Raw genomic sequence first — 19,194 nt, forward strand, 5'->3', positions numbered from 1 at the left:
CGCTTGAGCATATTTAGATTAAGAGGAAATTGGCTAGGTGTGGTGGCTCACTCACACCTGTGATCCCAGCACTTTGGGAGGCTCAGGGGGCCAATCACCTGAGGCCAGGCGCTCAAGACCAGCCTTGCCAACGTGGTGAAACTTGTCTCTACAAAAAATACAAAAATTAGCCAGGTGTGGTGGTGCATGCCTGTTATGCCAGTTACTTGGGAGGCTGAAGCACGAGAATCACTTGAATCTGGCTGCAGATTTTAAAGTAGTTTTCAAAAGAATGACAGCATGGCAATTAGCCTAGTAAGAAAGTTGGAAAGTGTTAGTGAGATTTCTAGGGTACTGGCAAGGGCAATAAACCGGAAACTAGGTGCCAGGTCCACTCTCTCTGCCTCTTACACCTGTTGTGACCTGGGCGACTCATTTATAAAATAAAATAGAGATAATCTCAGGACTACCTACTTTATACATGTTGGAAGAATCAAATAAGCTAGCATGTGAAACAAGTTAAAGTGCTATGCAAATATATGATATTTATGATCATGCTGGAAGCCATTTAATTTAGTTTCCATGATAATGGTTAAAAACATAGGATTCTGCAAAATCTTTCCTTCCTTGTTGCCTAAAATGCCATTTATATTCACAGTGACCTCTGTAAACTTGTTCTGAAGCTATCAGGATATGTGGTTATCAGTTTAATATCCTCAAGAACATTGTTCCTAGCAATGTTGCTGTGAATGCCCTGAAAAGCCCTCTTCCAAATATGAAACAGGCACATAGGTTAAAACTGGGCATGTGATCATCCAAGAGACGACGACTGGTAATAACACTGCCCTCTTATCAGAAAAGGTTAAAAAGGGATGGCCAATCTCAAATATAAGATATTTGGAACACATCACATTTTGTCAGTCAATCTAATAAAAAAAATAAAGTTTAATTTCCCAAAATTTTATTAAAACTGGACTCTGTCATCAGATATCTTATTGCAAAGATGAAATCTCACCACAGAGCAGTAAAGTTTGTTGTAATAACAAGCTTTAAACAAATATAAATTCTTTTTGTACTTCTTGAACTCAAGAGGTTTTTATCATTAAAAAAAGTGTTTTCTTTTTTCCATGAGTCGTGAACATTTTCCCATAAGAATTTCTGTTCATTAAAATGACTTTTGGATACCCCATAAATATGTACACCTACTATGTACTGACAAAAATTAAAAAGTTAAAAAACAAAAATGACTTTTGAGTCATTAAGGCAAGAGTATGGGGGCGGGGAGAGGGAATAGGCAATGTTTAGATAAGTCTTTGAAAAATTAGAAAAACAATTCTCAGTCCGTTTCTTAAAAATCTTTATTACTTGGTATTCTTTTGGTATATCTTCATTATTTGATATTCTTTTTTTCTAAATACTCAGTTGTTGCTTTGAACTTTAATCAACCACAACAGTTCCACAGCAGATCCAAAGCTCAAAGTGAAAGGAAACATATATATTCTATAACATACTTAAATACATTGGCTATGGCCACCTTCGCTGGATATTTTTTGGCTAAATTTCTCCTTTGGTAGCACTTTTGGGTTTAGAAAGTGCTGAGGTAAATGTTAGGAGCAGAAGACGTTTATGGGTACTTCTTTCCAGTGGAAAATATTGTTAACAAAACTGAACGGGAACAAAGGATTCTAATTACAGAACCAATTCAGTTATGCATTATTGCTTCTCTTGCAAACCTTCCCCTGGCATTTTTGCATACATATAATTGTCAGTCTTGGAGGGCAGTGGAGGTGTAATAGCACTATTTAGTTTTCTGGTTATCTTGGTGAGAGCTGAACAGATGTGTATCCAGTGGTATAGATGTTCAATGACAACATTACCGAATTTCCAGACTTCGGTTCGGGAATGACCTGCATCAAGAAAAAAAGTAAGAGTGGATAGTTTTGCACTTTACTATTAAAATTATGAGTTCCAATATTATGATGAAGGTTCATTAGATATGTTTTGAGTTAAAACCAAGAAGAATCTTGTGTAAATATGTAATTACAGGAATATGGATAAATTTTGGTATAGTCATACAATGGAATACTTAACAGCAGTTAAAGAATTAGAGCTATTTGTATTCATGAATAAATCTCAAAATATTCAATACGCAAAATAAGTTATAGAATAATATGTACTTTGGGGCACAAACAGTTTTAAAACCTGAAAGATAGTGTTATATTATTTATAGATTCATTAGCATATAGTAAAAATAAGAAATCATGCATGAAACTAATACCAAATTCCTGATAGTATTATCTCTAGGGAAAGAAGAGAAGACAGTGGGATCAAGGAGGGATAGAAATCCTCAGCTGTTCCTATAAGGTTACATTCTTTAAAAAGTCTAACTCAAACATGACAGTGTCAAGGTTGGCTATAGAATATAGCTTCTTAATGACTATACATGTGTTATTCTCTATACTTGTATGTTTGAAATATTTCTTAATTAAAAATTATTTAAAACTATATAGTAACAGCACACCATTATATGTTTTAAGTTTTTAAAATTGAAAACTGTTAAACCGCCATTCATAACAGTTGCTTTTTCCCAGAAGTCAGTGACTAATAATCAGATAGAATGGTCCAATGGAAAGACTATAAAGAGCTGAACAAATGGAGGTTCCAATCTTGGCTCTAAACCAATGAGTTTTGTCACTTAATTGCTCTGAGCCTCAGTTTCTTCTTCCATAAAATGAAATTTTAAGAATTGTTTTTGTCTTTGGAGAAATTAGAAAACGATCATGGCTCACTGCAGCCTCGACCTCCCAGGCTCAGGTGATCCTCCCACTTCAGCCTTCCAAGTAGCTGGGACCACAGGCTGAGAAAATACATGTGAAGATCTGTCACAGAGATAGTTGCTCAAAAATCTTAACTACCTGCTGGGTGTGGTGGCTCACACCTATAATCCCAGCACTGTGGGAGGCAGAGGCTGACAGATCACTTGAGGTAAGGAATTCGAGACCAGCCTGGCCAACATGGTGAAACCCCATCTCTACTAAAACTACAAAAATTAGCCGGGCATGGTAACAGGTACCTGTAATCCCAGCTACTCGGGAGGCTGAGGCAGGAGAATCTGCTTGAACCTGGAGGTGGATATTGCAGTGAACTGAGATCATGCCACTGCACTCCAGCCTGGGCAGTAGAGGGAGACTCTGTCTCAAAAATAAATAAATAAATAAATAAATAAATAAATAAATAAATACCCCCTTTTTTTCAGATGCCTCTCCCCCACAGGTCTGTTTTACTCATTTTTGTCATTCCTAGTGACTGAGTGTCTAACCCAGTAAGTGTTTGCTGATTTGAACTGAATAAACCATTTAGTTATATAATTGAGTTAAAGATTTATTTATTTTAAATAATAGAGACAGGGTCTTGTTTTTCTTCTTGTTGTTTGTTTTGTTTTGTTTTGAGTCTTGCTCTGTCACCCAAACTGTAGTTCAGTGGTGCGATCTCAGCTCACCGAAACCTCCACCTCCTGGGTTCAAGCAATTCTCCTGCCTCAGCCTCCCTAGTAGCTGGGACTATAGGCGTGGGCCACCACACCTGGCTAAATTTTGTATTTTTAGTAAAGACAGGGTTTCACTAAGTTGGCCAGGCTGGTCTCAAACTCCGGACCTTGTGATCCATCTTGGCTAACACAGTGAAACCCTGTCTCTACTAAAAATACAAAAAATTAGCAAGGCATGGTAGCACGAGCCTGTAGTCCCAGCTACTCGGGAGGCTGAGGCAGGAGAATCACTTGAACCCAGGAGGTGGAGGTTGCAGTGAGCCGAGATTATGCCATTGCACTCCAGCCTGGGCAACAGAGTGAGACTCTGTCTCAAAAAAAAAGTGGATACGATTTTCTAGAATTCTCGGTTTTAACACACACACGCACAGGCACACACAAGTGTGCACACACACGCGCGCAGAGGCACACCACCTTGGCATTGCCTTTTCTCAGTCAATTGTAAATGTTCAATAAATGTTAAATTGAAACATTTAGGAATAATGCGTTAGGTTTTTCAAATACTAAAAGTCTTTCCAGATTATAGCTCAGTAACATTAGTGAGAATTACGAATATAAAAAAAAAAAAAACAACAGATGCTGGTCATGAGATCACATTCAAAATACCTGATTCATCTCATGGGCAATACTAGGCCAATAGACATACATACTTAAAATATTGAAGGTGCATTTGTTATAATTCATCTCTTCTTCTGTTAGTTTCCTGGAAACCCTGCAAGGCAAAGCTACAGGTTTCCAAAGATTACTTTATCTTAATGTCTCAGCGGTATGAAGCTAAATAAAATAAAATTTACCCTATTTATTTATTTATTTATTTTACATAAAGAATATAAAGACAGAGTTTCACCCTGTTGGTCAGGCTGGTCTTGAACTCCTGATCTCAGGTGATCCGCCCGCCTTAGCCTCCAAAGTGCTTGGATTACAGGCGCGAGCCACCGCGCCCGGCCCCTAGCACACTCTTAAAGTCCTAGTTCTCGGAGACAAAACAGCTTTGCTGCTCCCCTCAGCTTTTCTTCTGCCCTTCCCTAATCCCCATGAAGAGCTCTATTCCTTTGACGCCTGCCACTGTTTTCTTATCTGAACATCCACACGAGCAGACGCCCATTTGCAGCCTTTATTAAGCTAGTCGCCATCTCCATGGTGATTCGACGACACGAGGATGGTGAGCGAGCTCGCTCTCTTTCACAAGACCCTGTTGCTTATTTCCTGTTTCTTTGTTACCCAGATAGAAGCCCCGAAAGTGTCTGGGCAGTGGTTCCTGTTTCCCTGTCCTTTCCAGAGACTGCTGCGTTAACCACCGGTTCTAACGATTACTCTAATGAGCCACCAGCGCTCTGCAGGGTTCTCTATTAACAGTTGAGCGTTACTGCCCTCTTGTGGTAGATACATGCCGGATCATTGCAGCTTGGCCCACGAGAGACCCCGTTCACACAGACTTAGCAATTTTTTCAAGCAGATATACACTTCTTTTATAACCATAGAAATTATGCTTTTTTTGCTTTACCTTGCAGAAGTGTATAGTAAATTATCTGAATACATCTTAGCTATAGAGAGTACTGGGTCGACCTTTGAATCTATTTATGGACATTAGTTCAGAAACATGGTATTTTTGTAGGTTCTAGTTTAATCAAACTTTTAATTATATAGTGAATTTATTATGCTAGAAACACTGGGCTATAGTAGGGTATTTCTTTTTCTTTTTCTTTTTCTTTCTTTCTTTCTTTCTTTTTTTTTTTTTTGAGACGGAGTTTCGCTCTTGTTACCCAGGCTGGAGTGCAATGGCACGATCTCGGCTCACTGCAACCTCCGCCTCCTGGGTTCAGGCAATTCTCCTGCCTCAGCCTCCTGAGTAACTGGGATTACAGGCACGCGCCACCATGCCCAGCTAATTTTTTGTATTTTTAGTAGAGACGGGGTTTCACCATGTTGACCAGGATGGTCTCGATCTTTTGACCTCTCCATCCACCCGCCTTGGCCTCCCAAAGTGCTGGGATTACAGGCTTGAGCCACCATGCCCGGCTTAGTAGGGTATTTCTGAATTAAAGCTCCATTTATGAATCCCTGCTTTTAACACTGGATTAATAAACAAATATTTTGGGAATGATGGATAATTGGTATAGATGGGCAAAGCAAAAAGAATGAAGTAAGCTTCAAGTACAAAAGCTAAAATGTAACTGCTCTTTTCAGCAACTAACCCAAGATCAGCTGCATTTTTTGACGTTCCTCTCCTCCATTAGTTGTCTTAGTTTTAGTTCTCTTATTTCTATTGCTTCACATACCCCAAGTCATTCTTTAACATGACAGCTGCGCACGCAATAAACTGAAGGTCCTGCAGGACTAGAAGAGTGTGTGGATGAAATATTCCTTTTCTTTCTTTTCTTTTCTTTCTTCCTTTTTTTTTTTTTTTTTTTTTTTTGGAGACGGAGTTAACTTTTGTCACCCAGGCTGGAGTGCAATGGCACGATCTCGGCTCACTCACTCTGCTGGGTTCAAGCCATTCTCCTGCCTCAGCCTCTTGAGTAGTTGGGATTACAGGTGCCTGCCACCACACTCTGCTAATTTTTTTTATTGTTAGTAGAGACGGGGTTTCGCCATGTTGGTCAGGCTGGTCTGATCTCCTGACTCCCCTCGGCCTCCCAAAGTGCTGGGATGACGGGCGTGAGCCACTGTGCCGGTCGTGCATGCAAATTTCAATAAATTTTCTGTAGGCAGGAGAACTATATTTGCTATGGCAATCAGGCACTTAATATATCATTGTTAATTTAATGTGGTCCAATGATACTGTAGAGTACTGCCTCCCAGATTTATCAGGAAAAATATCGCTGTTCTGTGGAGAGTTAAAAACACATTTATCTTGAGTTATCAAAGTTTGGGAGGAAGTTTGTTCCAGGAGGAATGCTGAGTTCTTGCAGGTATATTAGTTTTATTCCCATTACAAGCATAATTTCTGTACAATATCACTCGTAGTGGCTTTTTAAATAATGTAGCTATAAATCAAATCGTGTATATTGAAATCAATAAAAATTATCTTTACAAAATTTATAGTTGAATGTAGTGGCCTTCAAACTCTTGATCATGTACCTCTCTATCAGTAACAAACATTGAGCATGTGCCCATATATATATATATATATATATATATATATATTTTTTTTTTTTAATTATTATTTATTTTAAAACTTTTTTTTTTAATGGAGTTTCGCTCTGTGGCCAGATTGGAGTGCAGTGGCGAGATCTCAGCTCATTGCAACCTCAGCCTCCCAGGTCCAAGCACTTCTCCTGCCTCAGCCTCCCAAGTAGCTGAGACTACAGGTATGCGCCACCACACCCAGCTAATTTTTGTATTTTTAGTAGAGACGGGGTTTCACCTATTTTAAAACGTTTTAAACAAAAAAATAGAAGTTAATAATGAGTTTAAACCATTATAAAGAAAAGTCCTTTGGCCGGGTGCAGTAGCTCACGCCTGTAATCCCAACACTTGGGAGGCTGAGGCAGGTGGATCACTTGAGTCCTGGAGTTCAAGACCAGTTTGGGCAACATGATGAAACCCTGTCTCTACAAAAAATACAAAAATGAGCCAGGCGTGGTAGTGTTGGCTTCTAGTCTCAGCTACTAGAAGTGGGAGGAGGGATGATCAATCACCGGAGCCTGAGATGGAGAGGTTGCAGTAAGCCAAGATCATGCCACGGTACTTCAGCCAGGGTGAGAATGAGACCCTGTCAAAAACAAAAGAGAAAGAGGGAGAGAGAGAGAGAGAGAGAGAGAGAGAGAGAGAGAGAGAGAGAGAGAAAGTCCTTTGGTATTTTTCCTTTTTTCTTTCTTTCTTTTTTTGTCTTTCAATGTCTCAACAGAATCATCTTTGATATTTTTCTTGCACCCCAGAGATAGTTTTTTTTAACCTTCTGGGGTGCTTGTACTTAACTTTGGAGATCACCAAGTTAAAATATGAAAATTGAACAGATAATGCTTTTCTAGATAATTACATGCATTCAATATTGCTACATCTGAAATTCCTACTAAGACTAATATAAAGGAAAAGAAAGAAGAAAAAGACTTAAGGGCCAGGCATTGTGGCTCATGCCTGTAATCCCAGCTTACTCAGGAGGTTGAGGCAGGAGAATCATCTAAACCCCGGAGTTCCAGCTACAGTAAGCCATGATTGCACCACTGCACTCCACCCTGGGTGACAGAGAGAGACCCTACCTCTGTAATTGATTAAGAAGACAAAAAACACAACAATGGAGAGATCAGGAAAAAAAAGAAACACCAATATTTCATTCCTACTCCTTCCCTTCAAAGTCCCAACAACTTCCTCTCCTGACTTCCTCTCCCATTCTCACTCTGGCTGATAACTCTGCTTTTAGCTTTCCTGTAAGATTGAAGCAATCAGAAGGCAACTTCCCTAGATTCCCACCAGCACACCCACCCACAAACTCTCATATGCACGCATGTCCTCTGTCCTCCTGCTGTCTTAAGCAAATTCCTCCCTTGGTACGGTAGATTCAGGGTAGGCAAATAATTCACTGTTCAAATTGGTACACCTCAGAGAGAAAGAGCACACTCACTGGGCAAGTTACCAGGACAACAAGCAAAGACTTGGGCTGTTCCTGGTAAATGTAGGATGTATGGTTACTCTAACATCAGCCCATTCTCTCTCACGTGTCTGAGGACATTGCTTCAGGAATTCTTCTCTATCTTCAACATTGTCAACTTGTTGCTTTCTGCAGGATTTCCCATCAGAATCAAACCTGTTGTTACCTCTCCCATCTCAGAAACAAAACGAAACCTTTACCCCATTTCCTCCTCCAGTTACCACACCATTGCTTTTCTCCTCTTTGTGGCAAAACATTCAGAATTGTCTACTCAGTCTTCCCACCCAGGAGACTTTCCGCCCTTTTCCAATCATCTGTTCACCAATGAATCTCAATTTTATGGCCGGGCGCGGTGGCTCATGCCTGTAATCCCAGCACTTCGGGAGGCCGAGGCGGGTGGACCACGAGGTCAGGAGATCGAGACCATCCTGGCCAACATGGTAAAACCCTGTCTATTATTAAAAAATATATAAAAGAAAAAAAGAATCTCAATTTCATGTCTCCAGCTTAGACCTTTCTCCAAAACTCCAGATTTATTTACCCACCTACATATTCACATCTCTACTTCAGTATCTAATAGATATCTCAAACTCAGCATGTCAAAATCTGAAACTTCATCTCCCTCCCAACCAAAGCCTGCCCCACTTACGGTGTTCTCCATCTCAGCTGATGGTAACTCCATCCTTCCAAACCATGGAGTCAACCTTAGCTCCTGTGTTTCTTTCTCATTCCACCCTCAAACTGTCAGGATATATTTTGGTTCTGCCTCTCAAATATATATAATATGACCACTTTTCACCCTTTCCACTGGTCCCATCCTCATCTCTCATCTGGATTCCTGCAATAGCTCCTCTAATTGGTCTCTCTCTATCTCTTCTTGACCTCGAAAGTGCCTTCTCATGACAGCAGCAGGGCGATTCTTTTAAAACATGGGTCATATCATTTCTCTGCTTGAAACCTTGCAATGGCTGTACTTCACTGGGCATTGTGGCTCATGCCTGTAATCCCAGCACTTTGGAGGACAAGGCAGGAGGTTCACCATAAGCCATAAAAGTCAAGACATTTTGATGGTCTTCAAGATCCTAATTGATTCAGTCCTCCATTACCTCCTGAACTCATCTCCTTACTTATCTCCTATTCTGTGACCCTGCTACTGACACACTGACCCCTTTGTTGCTATTTGAACAACTGGTTGTTCCTGCATTAGGGCCTTTACATTGGCTGTTTTTTCTGCCTGGAATAATCTTTTTCTTTTCATTCTTTTTAATTTTCTTATGATACAATATCATCAAGCAACACCTGGAATACTCCTTCTACAGTCATTCATATGGCTGATTCCTCTGCTTCCTTCAAGTCTTTGCTTAAGTCTCACCTTCCTGATAAGGTCTACGTGGCTACTTTATTTAAATTTGCAGCCTGTGCCTCCTCCCTGCCTCCCACCTATGCATCCACTGCCTTACTCTACTTTGCATTTTTCCACCATAGCACTTATTTTCTACCATAGTATATAATTTATTATGTTTATTGCTTATTTTCTGCTCTCCCCTTTAGAATGTAAGTTTCGTGAAGGCAGAGGTCTCGGTCTATGTTGTTCACTATTGTACCCTAGGAACCTAGAACAGGACCTGGCACATGGATAGCACTGAGATAATTTTAGTTGAGTGAAAGACAAAAACAACAAAATTTGAGAAGTATAATGCAGATGAAGAAGTGGTAGCAGACAGGAGAAAAGTGGAATCCTAAATTGGCAGTGGAGAAAGCCTAGAACCAACCTTCTGTATATCTCAGAATCCTCAAGGGGTTCAGAAAGGTTTTTTTGAAACTGTTTAGGAAAGAGTTAGGAGAGAAAATGTAGGGATTTTGAAGACATGTCTGAATGATAGGAATTCCAAAGAGGGAATGCAGAAAAAGGAGGGCAGGGCCACCACCAGCCTTATAGGTCACCTTTGTGAAAGATGAGAAAAACACACCTACTTTGAGTGAATGTGCTCTGTCGGCACGCAGCTTGGTGAATGAAAAAGATGCTCCTCCTATAAGCAGATGTAGCTTCAGGTTAAGGCACACAGTCTAGTAAATGGAATCAGGGATACATTTTGGTCCCCACCCACCTCCTCAGCAGAGCACCTTTGTGCAGTGTACGAATTGCACAGTCATAAGTAGCAATCTTGATGCCATGAAGTCGTCCAGCCCTTAGGATCTACATTTCACAGTTGAAAAAGCCAGCCCAGCCAGTACCCTGATCAATGGAAGAAAACAGACCCATAAAAAGGCATACCATTATAACATTTTACAGCTTTAGGGATGAAGGGATGATTCTACAGCTTCTGGAGAGATATAAAACAACGAAAGGGGGCCGGGCGCAGTGGCCCAAGCCTGTAATCCCAGCACTTTGGGAGGCCGAGGCAGGTGGATCACGAGGTCAAGAAATCGAGACCATCCTGATCAACATGGTGAAACCCCGTCTCTACTAAAAATACAAAAAATTAGCTGGGCATGGTGGCGTGTGCCTGTAATCCCAGCTACTCAGGAGGCTGAGGCAGGAGAATTGCCTGAACCCAGGAGGCGGAGGTTGCGGTGAGCCAGATCGCGCCATTGCACTCCAGCCTCGGTAACAAGAGCGAAACTCCGTCTCAAAAACAAAACAAAACAAAACAAAACAAAACAAAAAAACAATGAAAGGTCACACCAATTTAGAAAGGCTTCAGACTTCTTCTTCTTCTTCTTTTTTTTTTTAGAGAGATGGGATTTCACCATGTTGGCCAGGCTGGTCTTGAACTCTGGACCTCAGGTGCTCCACCCGGCTCGGCCTCCCAGAGTGCTGGGACTACAGGCATGAGGCACCACGCCCAGCCAGCTTCAGATTTCTTAACAGCAATCTTTGCCTTTTTTTTTTTTTTTTTTTTTTTTTTTTAAAGAGATTGAGTATTACTTTGTTGCCCAGGCTGGAGTGCAGTGGCATAATCATGGCCCACTGCAGCCTCAACCTCCTGGGCTCAGCTTCTTGAGTAACTGGGACTACAGGAACGTGCTACCACACCTGGCTAAGTTTTTCATTCTTGTGTGGGGACAGGGTCTCACTATGTTGCCCAGGTTGTCAACAGCAATCTTTAAAGTTGTATGACAATGAAGTCTTTTCCACAAAAGTTAAACATAGAGTTAGCATATGCTTGCACTCCAAAAGTATACACACAAGAGAACTGAAAATATATGTTTACACAAAAATTTGTAAACAAATGTTAATGGAGGCATAATTACAGTAGCCAAAAAGTGGAAACAACCTACAGGTGTATCAACTGATAGATGAACGAACCAGAATGTGGTCTATCATGGAATATTTTTCAGCCACACACAAAAAATGAAGTACTGATACAAGCTAGAACATAGATGGACCTTGAAAACATTACACTGAGTGAAAAAGCCAGATACAAAAGGCTACCTATTGTGTGATTCCATTTATATGAAATGTCCAGAGTAGGTAAATCCATAGAGAAGGAAAGTAGATGAGTGGCTCCCAGGAGCTAGAGGGAGAGGAGAGGAGGAGTGACAGCTAATGGGTACAGGGTTTCTATTTGGGTGGATGAAAATGTTCTAAAATTAGATAGTGGTGATAATTGCACAATCTGGGATATATATTCAAAGCCACTAAATTGTACATAAATTTCACCATTTGTACACCTTAAAATGTACAAATGGTGAAATTTATGGTATGTGAATTATGTCTGTTTTTGAAAAAGACAATGGAAAGCCAGGTGCGGTGGCAGCACTCCTGTGGTACCTACTTGGGAGGCTGAGGTGGAAGGACATCTTGAGCCCAGGACCATTTTTTTTTTCTGTAGACAGGGTCTTGCTCCATGGCCGAGGCTGGAGTGCAGTGGTGTAAACATGGCTCCCCGCAGCCTCAACCTCCTGGGTTCAAGCGATCCTCCCACCTCAGTCTCCCAAGTAGCTGTAACTACAGGCACATACTACTACTCCCAGCTATTTGTTTTTTTTGTTTTTTGTAGAGACAGGGTCTCACTATGTTGCCTAGGCGGGTCTTGAACTCCTGGGCTCAAGTGACTGGCCTGCCTCAACCTCCCAAAGTGCTTACAGGCATGAGCCACTGTGCCTGGCAAGCCAAGAGTTTTTAGTCCAGCCTGGGCAATACAGCAAGACCCTGTCTGTTAAAAATATATAAAATTTGGCAGTGCACAGAGGCTCACGCCTGTAATCCCAGCATTTTGGAAGGCTGAGGTGGGTGGATCACTTGAGGTCAAGAGTTCGAGACCAGCCTGGCCAACATGTCAAAACCCCATCTCTACTACAAATCCAAAAAAATTAGCCAGGTGTGGGGCAGGCACCTATAATCCCAGCTACTCGGGAGGCTGAGATAAGAGAATTGCTAGAACCTTAGGGGCGGAGGTTGCAGTGAGCTGAGATTGTGCCCCTGCACTCCAGCCTAGGCAACACAGTGAGATTCATCTCTCTCACTGTCTCTCTACATGTGTGTATATGATTTAAATGAAAATGAAAAAATACAATAGAGCAATGTCTTCAAAATTATATTCCACAGCAAATTAGAAACCAAATATGAGGACTGAATAAAAATATCTTCAGAAATGGAAGGTCTCAGAACATTTACCAAGTATACAACATTTTCTCAGAAAACTACTGAAGGTATGTCACCTGAAAACAAGGGACTAGACCAAGAATGAACCAAGAGAATGCCAAATTAAATTCCTTCAATAGTGGCAAAGTGAATCTCAGGAAGGCAGCTGAGTAGCAGATCCTGGGGACAGGGGAAAGACTTCAGATAGAGAAAGAATTGTGGGCTGGGTATGGGTGACTTATGTCTGTAATCCCAGCACTTTGGGAGGCCGAGGCAGGAGAATCCCTGGAAGTCAGGAGTTCAAGACTAGCCTGGGTAATACAGTGAGACCCCACCTCTGCAAAAAATAAAAAAATTAGTTAGGCATGGTGGCATGTGCCTATAGTCCCAGCTACTTGGAAATCTGAGCCAGGAGGATCGCTTGAGTCAAAGTCAAGGAGGGCAAGGTTGCAGTGAGCTGTATTGTGCCGTTGCATTCCAGCCTGGGTGATAGAGTAAGGTCGTCTCTTAAAAAAAAAAAAAAAAAAAAAAAAAAAAAGCAAAGCAATCAAAATCTCTAGAAGAGATGGCTCTGGGAAAAGAAAATAAATTGGAGCTAATAAATTACTGGATAGAACTGTCTTATAGGAGAAGCAAATGGAAAGGTTGGGAATAATCAAGAAGTACAAATATAACTAAGAAAGTTTAAAAATAAAGAACAATTGGCCGGGCGCGGTGGCTCAAGCTTGTAATCCCAGCACTTTGGGAGGCCGAGGCGGGTGGATCACGAGGTCAAGAGATCGAGACCATCCTGGTCAACATGGTGAAACCCCGTCTCTACTAAAAATACAAAAAATTAGCTGGGCATGGTGGTGCGTGCCTGTAATCCCAGCTACTCAGGAGGCTGAGGCAGGAGAACTGCCTGAACCCAGGAGGCGGAGGTTGCAGTGAGCCGAGATCGTGCCATTGCACTCCAGCCTGGGTAACAAGAGCGAAACTCCGTCTCAAAAAATAAATAAATAAATAAATAAAGAACAATTATTTACTTCAGGAAAAAAAAGATGAGGAATCAAAAAATGCTGCAATGCTCAGCTGTGTATGATATTTTCATAGGCAAAATCATGTAAACATTGCTTTTTTTATTTAACCCCAAATTATAAATATAACCACATTGGGAGGATGCGGTAAGAGAATGGTAGTATAACAGAGCTAAATCTTCATTTATAGCAAGAGGAAATTTATTGATAGATTTAAAATTGATGAATCAAAAGATAGCAATATGTGCACAATAGAAATAGATGTGCAAATGCCAAGAAGAAGCAGTGAAAGAACAAAAATGGTTGCCTCTGGCAAGGTGAACTGAAGAAAATGAAAGAGAAGATATGGGCTAGTGATTCTTTTTTGGCTTTTTGTTCTATGCGACCTTTTCAAGTACTTTAATAAAAAACATAAGACTGGGCGCAGTGGCTCACGCCTGTAATCCTAGCACTTTGGGAGGCCGAGGCAGGGGGATCACCTGAGGTCAGGAGTTTGAGAACAGTCTGACCAATATGGAGAAACCCTGTCTCTACTAAAAATACAAAATTAACCAGGCGTGGTGTTGCATGCCTGTAATCCCAGCTACTCAGGAGGCTGAGGCAGGAGAATCTCTTGAACCGGGGAGGTGGAGGTTGCAGTGAGCTGAGATTATGCCACTGCACTCCAGCCTGGGTGACAGAGCAAGACTCCATCTCAAAAAACAAAACAAAACAAAACAAAACACTGTTTCAGGATAAAAGACAGTTTTAACATCCACTAAAATTAAAAAAAAAAAAGTGTCAAGTTAAATAGAAAAATGTTCTTTTTTTTTCTTTTTCAAATGAAGTCTTGCTTTGTTGCCCAGGCTGGAGTGCAGTGGTGGGATCTCGGCTCACTGCAACCTCAGACTCCCGGGTTCAATCAAGTCATCCTCCTGCCTCAGCCTCCTGAGTAACTGGGATTACAGGCATATACCAAAATGCCGGGCTAATTTTTTTGTATTTTTAGCAGAGACAAGGTTTCACCGTGTTGGCCAGCTGGTCTTGAACTTCTGACCTCAAGTGATTCACCCACCTCAGCCTCCCAAAGTGCTGGGATTACAGGCATGAGCCACCATGCCCGGCTAGAAAAATGTTCTTATGAAACTGATTTTTTTTTCTAGAGACGATGTCCACTATGTTACCCAGGCTGGAGTGCAGTGCTATTCACAGGCACCATCACTGTGCACTACAGCCTTGAACTTCTGGTCCCAAGAAATCCTTGTGCCTCAGCTTCCCAAGTAGCTGGGACCACAGGTGCATGCCACCATGTTCCACTTCTCATCAAGCTCATTTTTAAAAGTCTTTAATCAGATATCAAAGTAGCAGTGATGTTATCTATATATGTAAAACTGTGTTTAGTTGCTTCTCTTAATAATTGCTGTTAGAAAACTTCAAAATTTAAATCACAAGAAGTGATAAGAAACATAAAGAGAATGGCTGATTCGATTTTCTTCTTTCCTCTGAATAACTTGGAATTCAAAAGGCAGGGATTTTGCATGCATGGGAAATAGGTCTAGCATCCAGGCCTGAGAGTTTTACCCATAGGTCTAGCATCCAGGCCTGAGAGTTTTACCCAGAACAGTGTTATACCCTTCTCCTGTGCATTGTGTGAGTACTTGTCTGATATCATAACTTGTAACTAAAAGGGCTTTCTAAGGGACTCTTGCCAGGACAAAGGAAATCTGTTCTCAAGATGAAATGATATTTCCTCCTCCACGGCCTAAAATCTGTCAGCAACTTGTTAATAAATGGCTCACTCTTAGCTCTCCGTTAAACCCAAGTCTAGCTAAGATGGCAAGTTTTTTCCTATAAGAAGGAGCCAACAATTCCTATTCAAGATGACTAAGTCCAAAAAGACAACAGAGAACTCTAATTGAATCCAAACCAATGTTAGCATACGGAAGGTTTACATGAATAAGACAGAACAATGTTCTTGGCATCTGGTTGTCCATTTTGGCTTGACCCATTTAAAAGAAACAGGCACATCCTCAGAGTTGCAGATTCAGTGCTGTATTCCTACTTGCTGTTTCTGGATGGTTGGTAGATTCATTACCCTAAGGTTCCTGTCAGGTCCTTAGCTAGGCAGTGGGGAGTTAAGGGATGAGTCATATCCCATTTCTGTAATGGAGTTGGGGGAGCATGGCACTCATGAGAGCCACCATGGTGGTGGCAGTAGCAATTAGGGAAGGCTCTCCCAGGGAAGGTGAATTTTGAAGATAGAAGATAAAAGTTAATCAGGACTGTGAGTCCCGCAGTGCTCCCCTGCTGATGGGAAGGCACCTTCCTTCATTTTCACTCGTAGAGGATCATGGTGTGATTTTATTGAGGAAGCTAGTGGGTTTCTTTACAGATGGTGACAGTACTGAGGCTCTGGCTGCTTTGGCAGAGTTGGAGCTCTAGGACCCCTGTAGGAGAAGTGGAGGGCCTGGGGCACTCCTGTTAAGACCAATGTCTGTGGACTTGTAATCACTCGGATTTAGAGGAGGGGGTATGGTCACTTGGCAGAAACAGGTTCTAGACAGAAAAGTGATTCTGGTTAAACTTTCAATGAGGGACATCTCTTCTTGCCTCTGGGCCTAAGAACATTTCCAAGCAGGCAACATCTGTCTAAAACTCCTGGGAGGGAGATACGGAACAGATATGGGGCACCCTGAACGACCAGGTAAGGCTGGCAACAGAGGTCCAAAGTGGAATGGGGAGAATAGGTCCTTGAGAAGGTGGTCAGGTCATGAATCTCGAAGTAGAAGAGACCAACTACTAAGGGTATCTTAGGCAAAGTGACAGAGAATAGCAGGCTATTGATGTACTACTGCATACACAGCTGTCTGCGCGTGCTCCCTGGAGTCACAGGGTCCTCCCCAGGGAGTATGTCAGCAGCTCTCACCTGCAATGGCATACTCTTGGGAGTTCAGGCCTGCTCAACAAAGCTACCCAATGTTTCTTCGTAGTAACTCATAGTAACTCAATCAAAAGACAGGACACAGCTGCCTAGAGTTCCATCAGTATAATAATAACAATAATAATAAAACCTCCTTTTTGTTGTTGTTGCTGGTTTTGAGGTGGGGTTTCATTCTGTTGCCCAGGCTGGAGTGCAATGGCATGATCACATTTCACAGCAGCCTCAATCTCTGGGCTCACGTGATCTCCCACCTCAGTCTCTTGAGTAGCTGGGATTACAAACATGCACCACTATGCCCAGTTAGTTTCCGTTTTTGTTTTTGTTTTTTTGAGACAGAGTCTCACTCTGTCTCTCAGGCTGGAGTGCAGTGACACAATTTCAGCTCACTGCAACCTCCGCCTCTCGGGTTAAGAGATTCTTCTGCCGGGTGCGGTGGCTCAAGCCTGTAATCCCAGCACTTTGGGAGGCCGAGGCGGGTGGATCACGAGGTCGAGAGATCGAGACCATTCTGGTCAACATGGTGAAACCCCGTCTCTACTAAAAATACAAAAAAAAAAAAAAAAAAAAAAAAAAAAAAAAAAAAAGAAAAAAAAGAAAAACAACTAGCTGGGCGTGGTGGCACGTGCCTGTAATCCCAGCTACTCAGGAGGTTGAGGCAGAAGAATTGCCTGAGCCCAGGAGGCGGAGGTTGCGGTGAGCCAAGATCGCGCCATTGCACTTCAGCCTGGGTAACAAGAGCGAAACTCCGTCTCAAAAAAAAAAAAAAAAAAAAAGATTTTCTCCTGTCTCAGCCTTAGGAGCAACTGGGACTACAGGCGCGTACCACCATGCCCAGCTAATTTTTGTACTTTTAGTAGAGTCAGGGTTTCACCATATTGGCCAGGCTGGTCTCAAACTCCTGACTCGTGATCCACCTGCCTTGGCCTCTCAAAGTGCTGGGATTACAGGCGTGAGCCACCGCGCCCAGCCAGTTTTTGTATTTTTTTTGTAGAGACAAGATTTTGCCATGTTGTCCGTGCTAGTCTCCAACTTCTGGGTTCAAGCAATCTGCCCGCCTTGGCCTCCCAAAGTGTCAGGATTACAGGTGTGAGCCACTGTGCCTGGCCAAAAATACCCTTTTCTTGAACTAGGATGAAGTGGGAGTGAGAATACTGGAAACGGAAGCCCTAAGAAAGTATGGGCACATTACCAGCCCTAATTCTACCCTTTTGGTAAAATCAATAGTTTGGAAGGCTTGGTGTGTTAGGAGCTATGCTATATGCTCTAGCAGTCTCTGCCTGTCACAGGCTGAATCCACAGATATTATTAGTGACATTTCTTTCTGGGTAGATTCGTGGATTAGTGCCCTTACTTAAAGCTGCTGGACCAGGTAAACTCCAAGCAGCAGATTGCCCTGGCAGAAGACTCCTCTCCTTCTGGCAAGCAGAAAGGCACCCCAAAGAATTGCTCTCCCTTCCCCTACGCAGGAAGCTTAGAATTTCCTGATATAACTCCATCTGAAGGAGAGAGGGTTGGTATCTGGGTGACCTATGAACTAACTTTCTTTCTTTCTTTCTTTCTTTCTTTCTTTCTTTCTTTCTTTCTTTTGAGACAGAGTTTCGCTCTTGTTACCCAGGCTGCAGTGCAATGGCGCGATCTCGGCTCACCACAACCTCCGCCTCCCGGGTTCAGGCAATTCTCCTGCCTCAGCCTCCTGAGTAGCTGGGATTACAGGCACGCGCCGCCATGCCCAGCATTTTTTGTATTTTTTAGTAGAGACGGGTTTTCACCATGTTGACCAGGATGGTCTTGATCTCTTGACCTCATGATCCACCCGTCTCGGCCTCCCAAAGTGCTGGGATTACAACGAACTTTCTTGATTGCCGCGAAGACTGGTAACACTAAGGGATCGGCGGTGGTGACTGGGGGCTATTTTTCTGGCTGAATCCTGCTCCGTTAACTGCAGTTAGTATTTATTCCACCAGAGGGCACTGTTGGAAAGCAGAAAGTGATGGGGAGCGTTGGTGGTCAAGGCTGCTCAGGAATCAGCTAGGATAGTTCCCTGTGAATCCAGAAACCCTTCCGCCTTGGTCTGGAGCCTCCACAGATAGTAGGAGAGCGGGAAGAGGAGGAAAAGGATAGGTTTAGTGAGCAATTTCTACAGAGCCATTTCCCAATTATAATTATTTTGCAAAAGTAACATAGAAGAAATGAGGCCCCTGGTGGGAGAATATGGGTCAGCGGAGGACCTTGGGCCTCTGTTTGTGTATTTACTCTCATATGTGGCCTATTCCCTGTGGTCGAAGAGCTAATCGCCTTCTCCAACACGAGAGCCTCACTGCTCTCCATTCTTGGTGATTCTCCTCCTTGAAAAAGTCTTTTATTTTCCTTGGTTATTTATTGAAGCTAAAGATAGCCTTTTTGCTTAACATTTCTATTCTCATTGCAGCCCCATTTGCATTTTAAAAAATAAATAATGCATATGTAGTCAACGAGTGATACATAGATGTGCTTTTGAATTCTCCTGTGTGGCACAGACAGTGACTTCGGAGAATGATGCAATAGATTATAGCG

The 19,194-nt window shown here is 42.2% G+C and overlaps 1 protein-coding gene across 1 annotated transcript in view; it reads right to left on the reverse strand.

Annotated features, from left to right (window-relative positions):
* Positions 1–1,325: 1,325 nt before the first annotated feature.
* Positions 1,326–19,194, reverse strand: part of EFCAB5 (EF-hand calcium binding domain 5) — a 142,337-nt gene continuing 124,468 nt past the window's right edge. Inside the window, exon 23 of the mRNA XM_074388426.1 lies at positions 1,326–1,886. Within this exon, the coding sequence (XP_074244527.1) occupies positions 1,693–1,886 (194 nt within the window). The 3' untranslated portion in view covers positions 1,326–1,692. The remainder of the gene's footprint in view (positions 1,887–19,194) is intronic.

The sequence above is a fragment of the Saimiri boliviensis genome, chromosome 17, assembly GCF_048565385.1.
Source record: "Saimiri boliviensis isolate mSaiBol1 chromosome 17, mSaiBol1.pri, whole genome shotgun sequence".
Lineage (NCBI taxonomy): Eukaryota > Metazoa > Chordata > Mammalia > Primates > Cebidae > Saimiri > Saimiri boliviensis.